Source organism: Raphanus sativus, unplaced genomic scaffold, assembly GCF_000801105.2.
Source record: "Raphanus sativus cultivar WK10039 unplaced genomic scaffold, ASM80110v3 Scaffold0766, whole genome shotgun sequence".
NCBI lineage: Eukaryota > Viridiplantae > Streptophyta > Magnoliopsida > Brassicales > Brassicaceae > Raphanus > Raphanus sativus.
The window spans coordinates 5,701-22,952 of NW_026616082.1; the positions used below are offsets into that span (position 1 = coordinate 5,701).

Genomic DNA, 17,252 nt, shown 5'->3' on the forward strand with positions numbered 1-17,252 from the left:
AATTCTTAATCCTACCACTTTCTGTTGCGGTCTTAATCTGATGGACAAGTTCAACAAAAGCACTCTTCCCCAGGGATACTGCTCGAAAGTCTCCAAATCCATAAGCAGCTTCGCTTTAGCAGGAGGGATAGCTTCTCTTCGATCAAGGGCAAGTAAACCGCCTGTCAAGATGGCCAAATAACACAGCCTAATCTGGTCTTCCCTGGACCAGGATCTGTAACCATCAGGAGATCGACAGAGTTCAAGTATGTCCTCAGCGCTTGGGGTTGAACGGGGGCATCTCAGTTTGAACAGCGCCCAAAAACGATTACTTTCCTCAACATCTTCCACTACCATTGCATCAGGTATTGGATCACAATTTAAACCTGTGATATCTTCAAACTCAAATAGCGAGAAAAGGGCAGGCTGTTCTTCTATCAAAAACCAAAGCTCATGTCGTTTTTTGCAATAGAGTTGTCTAGACAGAATGTAATGAACCAATATTGAGGTCCATGCGAACTTCAGATTCACGTACTTGATAATTACCCCTAGTGGAGAGTTCTCAACATACTCCCACACGTCAGCACTAACTACATCTTTTACTGCTTTCAAGGTCTTGAAAGTAGAGCTGTAATTTATAGAATTCGAAAGATCTGGCCTCGTTTCGTCAGAAAACAAACTTCGAGGGAACTCCATAGTATTCACCTGTTGGCAATATCAGACGAGGGAGAAGTACCTGTTGAAAGAAAAACAGGTAAGCAAGGCTTGCGGTTCATGGCAGGGCTTCTTAAAGCAAAAATTTTGAAAAAGGATACCCAAGGTTTTATCAGACAAATTACACAGAAACCCCAACCAAAAAAATTACACAGAAACAGAGACCCACTTAGTGGCGCAAGGCTTGCGTGTCCTGGGAATGGCTTGTCTGTACTGGCAGGGCTTGGTAAAGCAGAAATTTCGAAAAAGGCGAAGGTTTTATCAAACTAACTACGCAGAAACCAAACACAATTTTATAACCAAACAAATTACACAGGAACAGAGATCCAGCAAGATTACCTCTATGACATAAAGTCCAAAGCAGGTGTTTCCCTGGTAGAGTGAAGAGGAAGACGCTGAAGTGAAGAGGACGAAAAAGTTGAGAAGGGAGAAGAAATTGTTGAAAGAAGCAGGGCTTGCCTGTACTCGCAGGGCTTGCCACTAATGGCAGGTCGGAAAAACAGGATAAGCCTAAGGGCCCATGTGAATTAGAAATAAAATAATAATATTTACTCTCTATTGTTATTTACGTGTGAGCGCACAATCATTTATTTTTGAATCCCTTTATTTTCTAATAAAGAATACAACAAATTGACGCCAGAGCGTTTGCAACAATTCACAAGAACTTGAAAACATGTAAAAAAAAAAGAACTTGAAAACAGAAAACCGCAAGGGTTGCCAACTTTGGTTTATGATATCAACACATACTGTATGGTAGACGCATAGCTTCAAAAATCTGCCTTGTTTTATCGTACATCTCTGCAGCAAGTTTTCTCCTCATTATCTTCATATTAGAATCACGAAGATGTTAATCTGCAAATGCCACACCCATTACTAGACACTCAAGGAATTTGACAGCGTAAATTCCACAGTCTCCATGAGGGGGTTTGCTTTGCGGAACCCCATCCGTTACAAATTCGATGGAATACATGGATTTGTCCATAATCTGCTTTACTTCATCATCAACGAACGCATGCAAGACGTAAGGAAGCATGTGAGCAATAGGCATCGCCGCCTCCTTGATAGTCTCCTTAAAAAACGCATTGCTCGAACTATCATAGATTTTGATAGTACGGTCCGGGATAGAAATGGCCATCAACACCCAGTGACAGTCACCTACAAACATAACTGAATATCGTGTATCGACATCTCGTCCCCATTGCTTCCCGGGTGGGCTATTCTTTGGCCTATCACCGATGTAGTACTTATAGGTTCCCTCAGGTATTTTCGACGGATCTCTTAACCACTCCTTGTACCTCATAGTCCACCACGCTGGGAAAACTGCGTCCAGTATTGCAATCCTTGGATATATGAATACATCTGGATTTTTGGAGAACCTTTGTCTGTACATCGCTAAGGGTACTTCAAGGTCCTGTACAAGAGGATATAATAAGCTTAGAATTACGTACACATAGCGAGGGTATTAATAACCTCTTTGACTTACACAGAATGACAACCAAGCCCTCGGCTTCAAAAATTTCTTCAAACAATCTTTGGCCCCATTACCATGCCCTCTGCCGAAGACCAAAAGCTACTTCAAGTTAAACGAAGATTTTTTTTTTAGAAAAGGGCCTTGGGTAACGCAAGATACTTACTTTTCTCTTATGAAAGCGTTCAATGCCTTAACCTTTGATTTATCAACCGGACCATACACAACCAAGTAGTTACTATCTATTTTTTCAGACAATGCAGCAACCCTTGCACTCCTCCTAATGGGTTTACTTGGCTTAATGATGTTGGATGAGGCTTTTTGGGGTTCATCTTCATCTCCCGTAAATGCTTCGACCTTTGCATCATCAAGTGACTTCAGCTGATTATCTTTTGTACCAACTACAGAGGTTTTGGAACGCATTAGCGCAAGAGTTTCCGCAAATTCATGTACTCTGTCGTCTTCTTCCTCCATTGGCACAGGCTGACTTTTTCTTGTGTCGCAATCTTCACCTATTTCTGGTTCTCTCACATCTGTGGCTTTAATATTTGGTTTTACCATGTTCTCTCCTTCCTTGCTTGCTTCTTTATTCTGTCAGTTATGGAAGCGAAACAATAACAAATCAATTCATTAATACGGAACCAATAACATCATCACAGCCAAACGCTTGAATTGTATTTTGACATACCGAAGGTTCGAGGCTGAGGTTTGGGAATCGCGCGTTTCCTTCCAAACTGAGCACTTTTGATCCCAGATTTAGAAGCTTATCCAGCTTAACTTTATTTTGTTCCAATGCTTCTATTCTAGCTGTTAGTTTTTGAACGGTACCTACTTCTGAACGCTCCATAGAGATCAATCTCTTTGGGGTCTGCCTCCGTTGTATGATGTATTCTCGTCCTTCATCATCGCTTTCTACTTGGTCTTTATTTTCTGCAATATCAGAGGATATTTCACCTCCATCTACTGTGTTCTCTTGCTCGCTGCTTGCCACCTTCTTTGATTTCTTTGATTTCCTTTGGCTTGCAACACGCTTGTTACATTTAACCGGTGTGAATGGGTAAACCGGCAAGGTTTGCCAAGTAATGGTACTCAAGGATTTGTGTTGGCGAAGGAACTCCAAAAGATTGTCAATCTCAGGATCCTCATCTTGTTCTTCCCAAACCGGATGAACTTCTTTCAAGCTTCGCGTGCACATACAAGTTACCTATACAACAAATTACACAATGTGGTTGTCAAGAGAAACTAAAATACAAAGTTTTGATAAATCCATACGATGTTAACATACCTTCGCTTTATTAAATGTATCATTCAAGGAGAGCTTTCCACCCTTGCCTTTGAACCTCAGTAACAATATACCATGTGAACTGATAGGATGACCAATTGCTTCTCCAACACAGGGTATATAAGCGTACGCCCAGACCTGAATTACTTGCACGAACCCCTTGCAGACATAACTGGAATTCTTAATCTTACCACTTTCTGTTGCGGTCTTAATCTGATGGACAAGTTCAACAAAAGCCACTCTTCCCCAGGGATACTGCTCGAAAGTCTCCAAATCCATAAGCAGCTTCGCTTTACCAGGAGGGATAGCTTCTCTTCGATCAAGGGCAAGTAAACCGCCTGTCAAGATGGCCAAATAACACAGCCTAATCTGGTCTTCCCTGGACCAGGATCTGCAAACATCAGGAGATCGACAGAGTTCAAGTATGTCCTCAGCGCTTGGGGTTGAACGGGGGCATCTCAGTTTGAACAACGCCCAAAAACGATTACTTTCCTCAACATCTTCCACTACCATTGCATCAGGTATTGGATCACAGTTTAAACCTGTGATATCTTCAAACTCAAATAGCAAGAAAAGGGCAGGCTGTTCTTCTATCAAAAACCAAAGCTCATGTCGTTTTTTGCAATAGAGTTGTCTAGACAGAATGTAATGAACCAATATTGAGGTCCATGCGAACTTCGGATTCACGTACTTGATAATTACCCCTAGTGGAGAGTTCTCAACATACTCTCACACGTCAGCACTAACTACATCTTTTACTGCTTTCACGGTCTTGAAAGTAGAGCTGTAATTTATAGAATTCGAAGGATCTGGCCTCGTTTTGTCAGAAAACAAACTTCGAAGGAACTCCATAGTATTCACCTGTTGGCAATATCAGACGAGGGAGAAGTACCTGTTGAAAGAAAAACAGGTAAGCAATTTCGGAAAATTGGTAATCCAAAAAATTAGGAAAAAGACGAAGGTTTTATATCACACATCGAAAACCTATTTCGGAAAATTTGACAACCTTCACCTTATCCCAAAACAAGCTAACAGCTCGTAAACTTCGCTGAGATCGCCCGATGGGTACTGATGAATACAAGATCTGGAACGGGAGAAGAAGAACAGAAGATGAATTGACGACGAAAAATAGAACTTAAATGTGAGGCACGTGACCCCTCCACCGTTCTATTAAAAAAGCTCACAATTACCTTTTCACCCTTACTGAATTCAAGCGAAACAGAGGAAAGTTTTGGCAAGCTAGCAGCTGAGTATTGGCAAGCCATTAGCTGAGTATTGGCAAGCGATCAGCTGAGTATCTAATCTTTGCCAACGGATTACAAAAGACCAAATAATATAAACCGGGCAGGAATAGGAGTTAAATCTTCTTGTACGTCAAATTAGTTCTATATCTGCTAATTTCTTTTGTTTGTCAATGTAATGAGTAAGCACAAAAAAGGTATAATAATAAGAGGTGTATAACTAGGTACACCTAAGAAATTCTAAGAGCATCTGCAACCATAGCTATTTTTAAATCTATATGAAATAATATACCAGATGTTCTTCTATAATAGAGACATACTTTTAATTTACCTGATGTTCCTTTAACTTTTTATTTTAATAATTATAACCAAAATATAATAGTTTTTGAACGAAATACACTTTTAATATGAATATAATAATAATTTTTATCTAAAATATTTTGTAAGCTTTTAGAAGGTCCTTTAGATCCCTAGTCTCACTGGCACGGCCGAAAAAAAACAAAAAGAAACACTGGCAAGGCAATATTAAGTTCGCAAGTTAAAGGCATGATGTGGGCATGCTAATAAGGTGATATTCCCCTGCCGACAGGCTGTTGCGTTGCTCTGTATAACTAGGTACACCTAAGAAATTCTAGGTAACTATATGCCAACCACTGGAGCAAGGGGACCGTAACCACAGGTCCAAGCCCAAGATGTCATGAGTAAGCACAAAAAAGGTATAATAATAAGATGTGTATAACTACGTATACCTATGAAATTCTAAGAGCATATGCAACCATAGCTATTTTTAACTCTATATGAAATAATATACCAGATGTTCCTCTATAATAGAGGCATACTTTTAATTTACCTGATGTTCCTATAACTTTTTATTTTAATAATTATAACCAAAATATAGTAGTTTTTGAACGAAATACACTTTTAATAGGAATATAATTATAATTTTTATCTAAAATATTTTGAAGCTTTTAGAAGGTCCTATAGATCCCTATTCTCACTGGCATGTCTGGAAAAAAAAAACGAAACACCGGCAAAGCAACATTAAGTTCGCAATGTAAGGGCAAGCCGTGGGCATGCTAATAAGGTGATATTCCCCTGCCAATTACAGGCTGTTGCGTTGCTCTGTATAACTAGGTGCACCTAGGAAATTCTAGGTAACTATCTAGCAACCACTGGAAGCAAGGGGACCGTAACCACAGGCCCAAGCCCAAGATGTCATGAATAAGCACAAAAAAGGTATAATAATAAGAGGTGTATAACTAGATACACCTACGAAATTTTAAGAGCATCTACAACCATAGCTATTTTTAACTCTATATGAAATGGGTTCCCGAAGGATGACACCCACTGAAAGGCTGTCGCAAGGTAATAGCAGGCTGTCGCAAGGCAATACTATGTTCGCAAGGTAATAGCAGGCCGACGGGAAGTTTATAGCAGCGCTTTGCAAAGTTTAAGGTGATAAATGGTTTCCCGAAGGATGACACCAACTGAAAGCAAGGGGCCGCAATTACCTTTTCACCCTTACTGAATTCACGCGAAACATAGAAGTATTGGCAAGCTAGCAGCTGAGTATTGGCAAGCCATCAGCTGAGTATCTAATTTTTTCCAAAGGATTACAAAAACCGGGCAGGAATAGGAGTTAAATCTTCTTGTACGTCAAATTAGTTCTATATCTGCTAATTTCTTTCGTTTGTCAATGTCATGAGTAAGCACAAGGTATAATAATAAGAGAAGTTAGTTCGCACCAGTTTAAACAAAAGTTACCAAACATAAGTTGCAAACATGAAAAGGTTCGAAAAGTAAACTGCAAACACATGATCACCGACCTCCCTAAGCAACACTCTCAACCCTATTGATTAATATGAGAAGCTCGGTGGCATTACCCATGAACGAAGGAACAACAAAAGGCCCAAGAGGTAGTTGCATGCTTGCACTATTAGCTCTAGAGATTATCGATCGTTCAAATGACAATGTATTTTCTGAACATACCGTCATCTTCCAGGAGAAGTTTCCCATTCCAGGAACGTTTAGGCGAAATACATCTTACATTGAAATGTGCACCATGTGGCTGGATGAGACGATCCACAACAATAAGTTCTCCTCCTCCCCTACTTTGTTCCTTGAGAACTACCCTCTGATGATTAGCAAAGCTTATAGGCATTGTTTCTCCACATTCAATCATCTGCAACTCGTCAGACATATCTAAATTATAAGACATATAAGAAATTTATGTGTGAATATCACCAATGCGTATATTAGAGTATATCTATCGACAATAACTATTTATCTAAAAGTAAGAAGAAACAATTTTTTGGGTGGTTCCCTATAGTAAGAAGAAACAATCCATTAAATCGCATAACATATACATGGTCCCATATACAGACAGATACCTCGAGGCGACATAAGCGAAGCCTCATGTTATCGAGGCAACTATCCAGAGATTGCCAGTTGTTGCGGGGTCCAACTCCGTCCATGTCGAGAAGTCTGAATCTGAGAGTGGGAAATGAAAAGGAATGAGCAAGTGTGCAGCCGTCTGCAGAGTGATGTAAGTACTTTTGAGACATAAAACCTAATTTTGCTTATATATCACGGGGAAACTAATTACCCTTCTGGGCTGATTTAATAAGCCCATGAAGCTGCTGTTATTTTGGAGATTATAAATCTGCAGAGAAGTGGCAAAGCAACAACAACTTGTAACACCCACTTTACAACTTGTAACACTACACTTCATCTTCTCTCTCTTCCACATCTTTATTCAACAACTACATAACTTTTACCTTCTTCAATAGTTTTGTTTAATAAAATTACAACACCTTACCCTACCATTTTTATTTCATATGTTTCATTTTATTTATGTTTATGTTTTTTTGTGATTACATATTATTAATCACCGTTAATATCAAACTAAATTTAAATAAATAAAATTAAATAATTTTATAAAAGAATGTTTTTTTTGTTTCAAGATGGTTTTTTTTCTGTGTCCAAATCAAACGAAAGTAGTCTCTATTTATAGAGAATGAAAAATTATAAATTTTGATATAACTTTTGATATATTTATTTATAAATATTATGAAATAATTGAAGTTATATAATTGAGATGAAAAGAAAAACATGAAAATCAAAGCAACCAATCATAATGCACACGCTGGTCCCACTTATCTTCTATTTTCTACTTTCACGGGTGTTGAAAGTTTTCAACACTAAATTTGCCATCTCACGCCACAACAAACCATTGTAGTAGGATTATAATTTTTTCAACTGTTGTAAAATGGTTTACAACAAACCATTGTTATGTACAATGGTTTCAAAATTCAACACCCTACATTTCATCTTTTTACATTCCACATCATTTTCTCTTTCTTCCATCTCATCATTCAACATATATTTAACTTTTACCCACTACAATGGTTTTGTCTAATAAAATTCAACACTATATTTTACAAATTAATGATTATTTTTTTAAATATCCAAATTAAATAAACTTAGTCTCTATTGATAGAGGTATTTAAAATGATAGATTTTCATATCAAAAATAAAAATAAATTATTTAATTTATAATAAAATAATTGATTTTAAAAAACAAAGAAGATATAAAAATGTTAAAAACCTTTAGAAAAGTGACATGTGTCATAAGTAGTCCCCACTTCCTTCTTATTCAACTAGTTGAATCTTTTCAACACAGTTTAATCCACATCATCGTTTTATTTTTCAACATCCTCATTGTAGCGATTCAACTGTTGAATCTTTTATTCAACACCGTAAAAGCATCACTTTCACCGCCAGCATGTCACTGTGTATTTTTTTAACGTTTATTATAATGATATATCAAAACAAAATTAATTTCTGAAATGGGACCTTTACCTATCTGAAATTCAAATTTTAAAAAATTCGAGATTTAGGGCTTTGGGATCCATGGTCCGTAAAAAGACGAAGCCGATCTATTTTGCCGTCAACCAGCGGGATCCCATGGTGGTTCAGACGGTTAAACCCTTTGGTACGTTTGTTAAAGAAGTATTACAAATGTCGGGGAGGGAGCCGATGCAGAATGCTACTGTAGAAGCACAGAGTAGACGAAACGACAGTAACCCGGCGATAGCTCATAAGACGGTATGTAGTTGAGAGTATAAACTAACATATAATTTTGGAGAGTATTAGCCGGCTCTTTCCTTCCGGACGTAGAAGTAGGAAACACTACAGAGTTCGCTATTGAACGATTGTATTACAGGTGGCTTCACTACCTTTAATAATTGTATTTCAGGTGGATGGAAAGGAACCAGTGCAACCAAGGCGGATGTTCTTCAATCCGACAGAGTATACGAAGCAAATCAAGCTCTCTACAAGGTGTTACATCGAAAAGGCAGTGAAGGCACTGAATGCTTTAAAAGTCCCGCTTACAGCAGACGATAGGAGATGGTTTGAGACGCACGATCAGTTCAAACACTTCTTCCACATGCCCTAAGAGAAACACAACAAGGTTATGGGAATGTGGATGTTCTTACTTCGAACTGTATGTACAGAGAAGAAAAAGGAAGTTTGGTTCTTAGTCAATGGGACCCCCATCCGATATTCACTCAGAGAACACACGCTGATATCTGGTTTAAACTGTCAGCGTTATCCGCATAACTATGAACGGTTCGGCGGCTTAGATTTTGCGAGAAGACAGTTTCCCCAAGGAAGTAGAATGGCATACGAAGATGTGGAAGAGAAGCTGCGGCAAATGGAAGCATGTCCAGATAGGTTGAAGATGTGTGTACTCTACTTCTTATCTAGCATTCTTATAGGAAAGAGCAGGACCGGAGAGAAAGCACCCTCCGTGGAGCCCTTTTTTGTAAGAGCTGTGAATGATCTTGAGATGTGTAAGACGTTTCCTTGGGGAAGGTTATCATTTGATCAAAATATGAGGGATATCGTACGTGCAATGGATCACTTTGGTGGAGTTGTCAGCAAAGGTGGGTTCACGTTTCCAAGTTTCTGTAATTCTTTGGAGCTTCTACCGTTTGAGGCAATTCCACAGTTGAAGAAGAAATTTCGTGAACTTCGTAGAGGACGACGCACAGAGAGCAGTTGTCCTCGGATGTGCAAGTCTCAGTACATCCCAAGTGCCATGACAGGATTTCCACTTTCGGACATAAATAAAGCACTTGGCAAAACAAAGGTTATCATTAAAATATAAAAGCAAACTTTTAGGTTGCATAATAGGTTGTGTTATTGAATTGGTCGAAATGGTATTTTAAAATGGCAGATAATTGAAAGTATCTTGCTCCCGTCAGTTGACGAAGAATCTATGCTTGAGCGAATCTTCGAAGAAGAAGAAGACCATGATGTCGGGGATGTTATTGTTGACGGTTGGACACAGCGTCTCGTCACGGGTCATAAGTCAATATGGTTTGGAGATTTGTACAATCAAGATGTGGCTGCTAGGAAACAGGGGTTAAACGTTGATTTTCTAGAAGAGCCAGGCCGAGACGGGGTGATGAATAAAGACGAGAAGGAAGATTATATACCGCTTCGAACTTTGATTGAAGAAGGGTTGAAGAATTCCGTAGACAAGGGGATTAAGGTTGTAATTGACAAGATTGATGAGGTGGATAAAAGACTTAGAAAGGTAGAAGCTTTTGTGAAGGAAGCGAAAGGAAAGAGTGCATCAACAAGGGATGTCAAACCATCGTTGGTTGAGCAGGTAACACTTTGTAATACTAGAGTGTCTCCAAATATTTACCATATCAAGTTTCCCTAGGTAATACTAAGCGTAAATACAGGAATCAGAAGAGGTGGCTTTGGCATCCACGGCGAATGATGAAGCTACTCGGAAGAGAAAAGCGTCGGATGATGTGATCCAAAACATGCGTGGTTAAAAGGCCTTTCATATATGTTATGAAACGATCTAGAATTTATGTTATGTTATCTGGTAGCAGTACTAAGAAAACAATAATCTAAAAGAGACATTTGCTAATTCGGATGTTGTTATGAGTTTTCCTTCTAGTTTTCATACATGATTTTCTGCAGTGGTTCAACCAGCTATAGTTGCTTTTCCATTGCCATTAACCAACTGTTCCCTTTCTACGAATTATAGTTGATTTTCCCTTGCCATTTACAGGCTTTTCCCTTGTCATGATTGGTAACAATAATACTGTAAAGAGAACACTTTTCACAACTATGAACCTCATATAAATAAGAAAAATCATTGATTAACGTTATTGCCTTGCTATTCCCTGGCAGATGGAACTTATTGCCTTGCTATTTTCTGTTTCGCAAAGCAAGGCAATAATGCCAGGGCTAGAAAAATTAGCTATCTTAAAAGTGTACAGTGTTTAGCACTACTCTTTACTTACGCCAGTAATAATGCTCAGTTTTATAAATTTAAGGGTTTATATCTCTGTTTAAATCATACAACATCAATAATTTTAAAAATAAACATAAAAGCTACAACATCTATCGGCCCTAAAAATAAGAAAGAAAAAATAAATACAACATCAATAATTTTAAAAATAAACATAAAGTTCGATATAAAATCAAATTTGCACAGTTTAAATATTATATTATTAACATCATAAATTTGACGAGATGAAAACTATAATAAGAATCAATATGAAAATAAATTTCAACCGCTAGAAGTCTTTAGTCAAAGCCTAAAAGCGAAATGATTACGTTTGCAGTGCAAACCAGCTGTATAGGATTGTCGAAAAGACTCCTCTTCGATAAGACAATTCGAAGAAACCCTTTCTCTTACAACATTGATTTATCACTACAAGAAAAAGTGGTATTGATAGCACATTATGATAGCATTGTTTTTCGAAGTGCTATGAAAAATCAAAAAAAAAAATTGAGTTTGTATCGATAGCAGTTTATTAATGCTATCATGTAAAATTAGTGAGCGGGAAGAAAAGATCACTAATACCGCCAATATTAAAGTGGAAATTAGAAACCTGGCAAAATATAATTTTTTATATTTTTTCGATAGCATATTATGATAGCATTGTTTTGAGACCTGCTATGAAAAATTCAATTTTCAATCTTTAAAGTCTCATACACTAAACATGTTTTAAACCCTAAACTCTAAACACATAAACTTTTAAACTCTAATCTTTCATACCATAACCTGAAACTATAAACTTAAACACAAAGTTATTTCTTTTGATCTTAATTTTTACCTTTCAAAACACAACCTTTAAATCTTTAATTAAATTCTATACCCTAAACTCTATACATAAACCTTATACTCCAAATCATAAATATACACTAACATATTGTATTTAACACTCCTACTGTTCATACTCCAGTCAAAATATTAAATTAAATTCAAAATTGAGTTATTTTCAAAGTTTGATATAAAAGTCTTAAAATCAACCCTTAAAATTACACTTCAAATTCTATGTCTAAACTTTACATCCAAATAATAATCTAAATATCAATCTACTATTTTCAAACTTAAACACCAAACCTTAATACAAACTATCAATTTGTTTTCTTAAAAAAACTCAAATCTTACCCTTACTCTAAACCCCATATATTTATTCATAAATTAAACTTCAAAATCTAATGTTATCTACTTAAATCTTATAAAACATACCTACACTCATATTTTCAAAGTAATACAAAATTATACCAAAACCAATTTTTTACTCAAAACACTCTAACATAAATATTAATCTTAAATTTTGTTCAATATTATAACTATTTTATAGTTGTACACAATTTATTCTACTTTAAATTTAGCACCAAAACTCTATTTCCTAAACCCTTAACTTCATTTGTTTTATTCTAACTCTGAATTTTAATTTCAAATTTAAACTTATAACCAATGCTATATATCTTAAACCCTAAACTCTATTTTATACCTAAATATCAATATCAAAGTTTAACTTTTAAAGTTATAAATTTAAATCTAAAAATTTATATTGTAAATTATAAAATTTTGATGTTTTCTCAAAATGTGTTTTTTTGTTTACGAAACTATATTATAATTATTTTATATATTAAACACACAAAATAGAATAGGGAACAATAGCATTAAAAAAATGAAATAGCTTTAAAAATCTGATTGGTGAGCATAAATTGACCAATCAAATAGAAAGGTGAGGATAGCTAATATTGATCATTGATTTAATTTTTTTGAACGGTCCAGATTCATTGTGCTTCTTCCCTCTCTCTCTCTCTCTCTCTCTCTCTCGTCTCTTTTCAGATTCACAAAAAAAAAACATTGTGTTTCATCTTCCTTCCTTCTTTCTCTCTATCTCTCTCTGGTATCTTCAATTATTTGAAACGTGAAAACTCATCTGTCACCACCAACCCTCAACCATTTCCTTTTCTCTCCCTGGAGCCATTATGCTCATCACAACCCACCACCACCAGGTCCACCACCGTCGCCGTCATCCAGGTCTGGAGCTCGCCCCATAGTCACCGGCATCAAGTCTCCCTGTCGTCGTCTCGAGCTCACTCCGTCGTCACCGTCTCGAGCTCGCTCCGTCGTCAAAGGTGGGGCCGGAGGAGGAAGGAGGCGGGCAGTTCACGACAGTGCGAAGGGATCCGGCTGGAGGCGTAAGGGCTCAAGGCGGCTGGAGCCACCACCACAGGTCACTTCTCACAGTCTCTCACTCTCTTTCTCTGTGGTTTGATTTTTTTATCTGTTGTTCTTGTTACAGGAAGGTGGACAAGGAAGAAGAGTAGGAGGGTAGCAGAAGCAGTGGGTCGTTAGTTGGAGTCTAGCGGGAGAGAAGAGATGAGCTAGAGTTTGTTCAGAGACGAGGGAGGAGAGATAGATGAGAAGCACCAGAGGATTAGCTGATGGTGGTGGAAGAGAAGAGCTTGACGGTGAAGACGATGAAGTAGCAGAAGAAGAAGAAGAAGAATCGTTGACGGCGTAGATTCTATTCTGTAGGGTTAATTTTTTTTTAGGTTAAGTTTTAGGTTTAGATTTCTAAACCGGTTTAGATTTCTAAACCGATATTATTTGTAAACCAAGATTTACTTAATAAACCAATTTCAATATCAAACCAGTCATTATGTTAAAAATCGAATATATATTTTTATTATATTAAATTTAATTAATAATTTTAAAATATAAATAAAAATAATAAAAACCTGTAATAGCAAATAGTAAAAACAACGCTATCATAACTTTCCGATGTAATAGCCTTTAGAAAACTGCTATCGTAGACAGAAAACCTATTACAGCTGGGGCAGACATAGCGGTTCATAATATGCTATCTATGACATATGATAGCGGTTTTTTCCTGCTATCAATACCACTTTTTTTTGTAGTGTATTTTTTTAGGCTTGTGTTTGCCTTGCTGAGCCTTGCCTTGCTGAGCCTTGCCTTGCTGAGCCATTGCCATTAACCAAATGTTCCCTTCCTCCGAATTATAGTTGTTTTTCCCTTGCCATTAACAGGCTGTTTACTTGCTAACAATCTTTAAAAGTTTAATGATTATTAAGGAACTCTAATATGTAAATCTTGCAGAGAAAGGTTATAGTTACGCCTTAATCTCAAATAAAATTTTAAATACATTTGAAAATTTTACGTTGGGAGACACAACTTGAGTTTCCAATTTCAGTAAGAAACACGTGGAATTTAGATAACTCTATACGAATATAATTATAATTTTTATCAAAAACATACAACCATAACTATTTTTTTACAAAGAAACATTGTTGCGTTGCTCTGTATAACTAGGTACATCTAAGAAAAGTAGATAAAACTAGATGCCATAACTCTGGGACTTATATTGTCTAACTATGCATTACATTATCTGAAACTTAGTAAAAGTAGACATTACATTATCTGAAACTAATCTTCAATTAGCCAGTGGGCAGCGGTCATGTGAATTTCATGGCAGAAGTCCCAAACTGCACATTGCCAGAAACAACGATCGCATATCCACTGTGTTCTTGATCCATCTAAGGAGACTACAAACACCGGTTCTGCTATTGCGGAGCACCGGCAATCACGTGAGACGGACCAAGGCTTTATTCTTTCTAGTATAGACATAAACACCTCAGGTTTTTCATAACCCCAATGGGCTGAGGATATATTATTCCTGATCATGTAATACATCCGATCAACAAATTCACGACTGAAGTTAGGATAGTTGTGAACCAACCCTCCATCATCTACACTAAACGCTAAGTTGAGCATTCCATCTATATACTTGGCCAACAACAATCCTCTCTCAACAGTAAGATGGATTTTCTCTCTTCCTTGATCAAGTAAATGGAGGTAGAAGAACTCATACATACCGCGCAAGTAGATGCCCTCTAGATTACCGGCTTGGTAGCACAGAAGTCGGAATTTTCTTACAGCATTAACCTCATTAATCCAATCATTGAAGTGAATGAGATCAGCAGATCGGTAGAAGTAGTCATCTCTGACGATTTGATTAAACCCGGAGAAAGCAATTCTTGCACTACCGAAGTCCCGAATGTGACGTGTTGCTACCTTTGAGAGAATCTTATGGAGGATGAAAGGAGGGAGAGAAGCCAAGTTCGACATGGAGGAGTGTGGAGAGATATTCGAGATAAATGGAAAGATTAACGTTTTTGGACAAGTGATAAACCTACTTATAATGGGGATGATCCTCTTACCGATAAGATTGTATTTACTATCCCCTTTAACAGTATTTTGATAGACGTCTTTAGAAGACGAGAAGACACGACTTTCTCACTGCAAGAACAGGGGCATGGGTTGATTTGAAACTTTAAAAAACGAACATGCAATAAAGAAATATTCTGTGAATAATTTAGTGAAACTCACTGAGTGGGTTATTTTAATAATTGTCATTTCATGATTACTGTCATTTCATGATTTATTTGAGTTAGATATTCATTTAATCACACCATAGCGTAACTTTTTATTTTAATAGTTATAACCAAAATATAGAGTGTAATTGGTAAATTATAGATTAACTGAGCGTAATGGAAAGTGGAGTAATAAAGAGGGAAACTAGTGGAGTAATTAAGAGGAAAACTAGTGGAGTAATAAAGAAAAAAAATAAATGTCCAGCGATAATTAACTTTTCTCTTCAAAAACAGCGAGGGAGAAAAGTGAACAATATACCTTCAACTAAACAGTATTGAGCGTAAAAAAGAAAATAATCGGTTTCACCTGATTGGCAAGGCAATATTAAGCTCGCAAGGGAAGGGCATGCTGTGGGCATGCCAATAAGGTGATTATTCTCATGCCGATTACAGGCTTTTGTGGTTGCTCTGTATAATTAGGTACACCTAAGAACGCTTCTGACTCGAATAGTATCTATAGGCTTTGGAACTATGCATAACTCTATATATTTAAGTGACACTAACTAATTTTGATTGTTTAAATTTATGAAACTAACCAAAATTTCAGAATTTAGATAGTCTAAATTTATGAAACTATGTATATCTAGATATTATATTGTTTTATTTTGCAAACAAATAGAAAAAAGATAATTAATGATATCGAATGTAATTAATGATAATATTCCAAACCTCCTGTAATTAATGATATTGAAAAAGTCTCTTATAATCATTACACTTGCGACTCTACACTTGCGACTCTACACTTGCATTGAAACGCCACGGAACCATCTGTAATTATGTAACTATGTATATCTAGATATTATATTGTTTTAATTTTGCAAACAAATAGAAAAAAAGATAATTAATGATATCGAAAATCCTGTAATTAATGATAATATTCCAAACCTCATGTAAATAATGATATTGAAAAAGTCTCTTATAATCATTACATTTGCGACTCTACACTTACATTGAAACGCCACGAAACCATCATCTCATTGCATTTAAACTCCACTCCCACCGAAGTAACTTACTTCAGTCACTCTGAAAAATTCACCAACCAGAAAAGAAACGATTCATCATCTCATCTCTCATCTCCTCTATCATCTCTCATCCCTACAAACAACGAATCTCACAAACAACTCCAAGATGACGCACTACAATAAGCTGCCCGAGGTTTGTTATAACGCCATGCTCAGGTCTTGGCGTTTCGGAGTCAAAATACACAGGGTCTACCCTGTCTATTTACTCTCCTATCTTACCGACATACCTTTCTATACCTATATCCTCGCAGATGAAGATGTAAGTTTAATCATCACCTCTCAAGTTTGTCATTCATAACATCACCTATCTTACCGACAGTGATCCTTGTATTTTATTTATTAATGTAGGGGTCAAAGATAGAGATGAGCGTTTCTGGGGATAATGATAAGTTTAGAGGCTTCGAGGAGAACGAGGGAGAGTGGGTGGAAATCTTTCAGATACAAGTTCAACATTCCAGTGGAGGTTTCCAGGCAACTATGTCTCGGTTCAGACTATCTGCTACGCCCAACACACAAGTCCGCACCATCGAGCCTCTGAACAATCGGCTCTTCATGGACTTCATGAACATCCATGCAATCCCTCACTTGTCCTATAGGGAACAAAACTATCCCATAGGTATGAGTTCTGCTAAAATATATTACACATATGTAGATGTTGGTAATCGCAACATTGTTTAGTTGAGTAACTATGTAGAGGTAAGTGAAACTAAGTGAAACGAACTGATTTAGAACATTGTATAACTATGTAGAGG

General features: G+C 36.8%; 2 protein-coding genes and 1 long non-coding RNA gene across 3 annotated transcripts; 2 read left to right on the top strand and 1 right to left on the bottom strand.

The window, feature by feature from the left end:
• Positions 1–1,540: 1,540 nt before the first annotated feature.
• LOC108815650 (uncharacterized) lies at positions 1,541–6,884 on the bottom strand. The gene is made up of 6 exons (XM_056997685.1): positions 6,674–6,884; positions 3,447–4,033; positions 2,850–3,365; positions 2,328–2,752; positions 2,177–2,246; positions 1,541–2,104 (listed from the first exon to the last, which is right to left on the bottom strand). Exons 1-6 carry the CDS (start codon positions 6,882–6,884, stop codon positions 1,541–1,543), a joined length of 2,373 nt encoding a protein of 790 aa, XP_056853665.1.
• A 2,283-nt stretch (positions 6,885–9,167) lies between these two features.
• Positions 9,168–10,539, top strand: LOC108834194 (uncharacterized protein At3g43530-like). Its single transcript, XM_018607541.2, has 3 exons — positions 9,168–9,839; positions 9,927–10,364; positions 10,444–10,539. Exons 1-3 carry the CDS (start codon positions 9,168–9,170, stop codon positions 10,537–10,539), a joined length of 1,206 nt encoding a protein of 401 aa, XP_018463043.2.
• A 2,071-nt stretch (positions 10,540–12,610) lies between these two features.
• LOC108836677 (uncharacterized) lies at positions 12,611–13,677 on the top strand. The gene is made up of 2 exons (XR_001947197.2): positions 12,611–13,257; positions 13,327–13,677. It is a non-coding gene; the product is annotated as an uncharacterized LOC108836677 (long non-coding RNA).
• Positions 13,678–17,252: the final 3,575 nt, after the last annotated feature.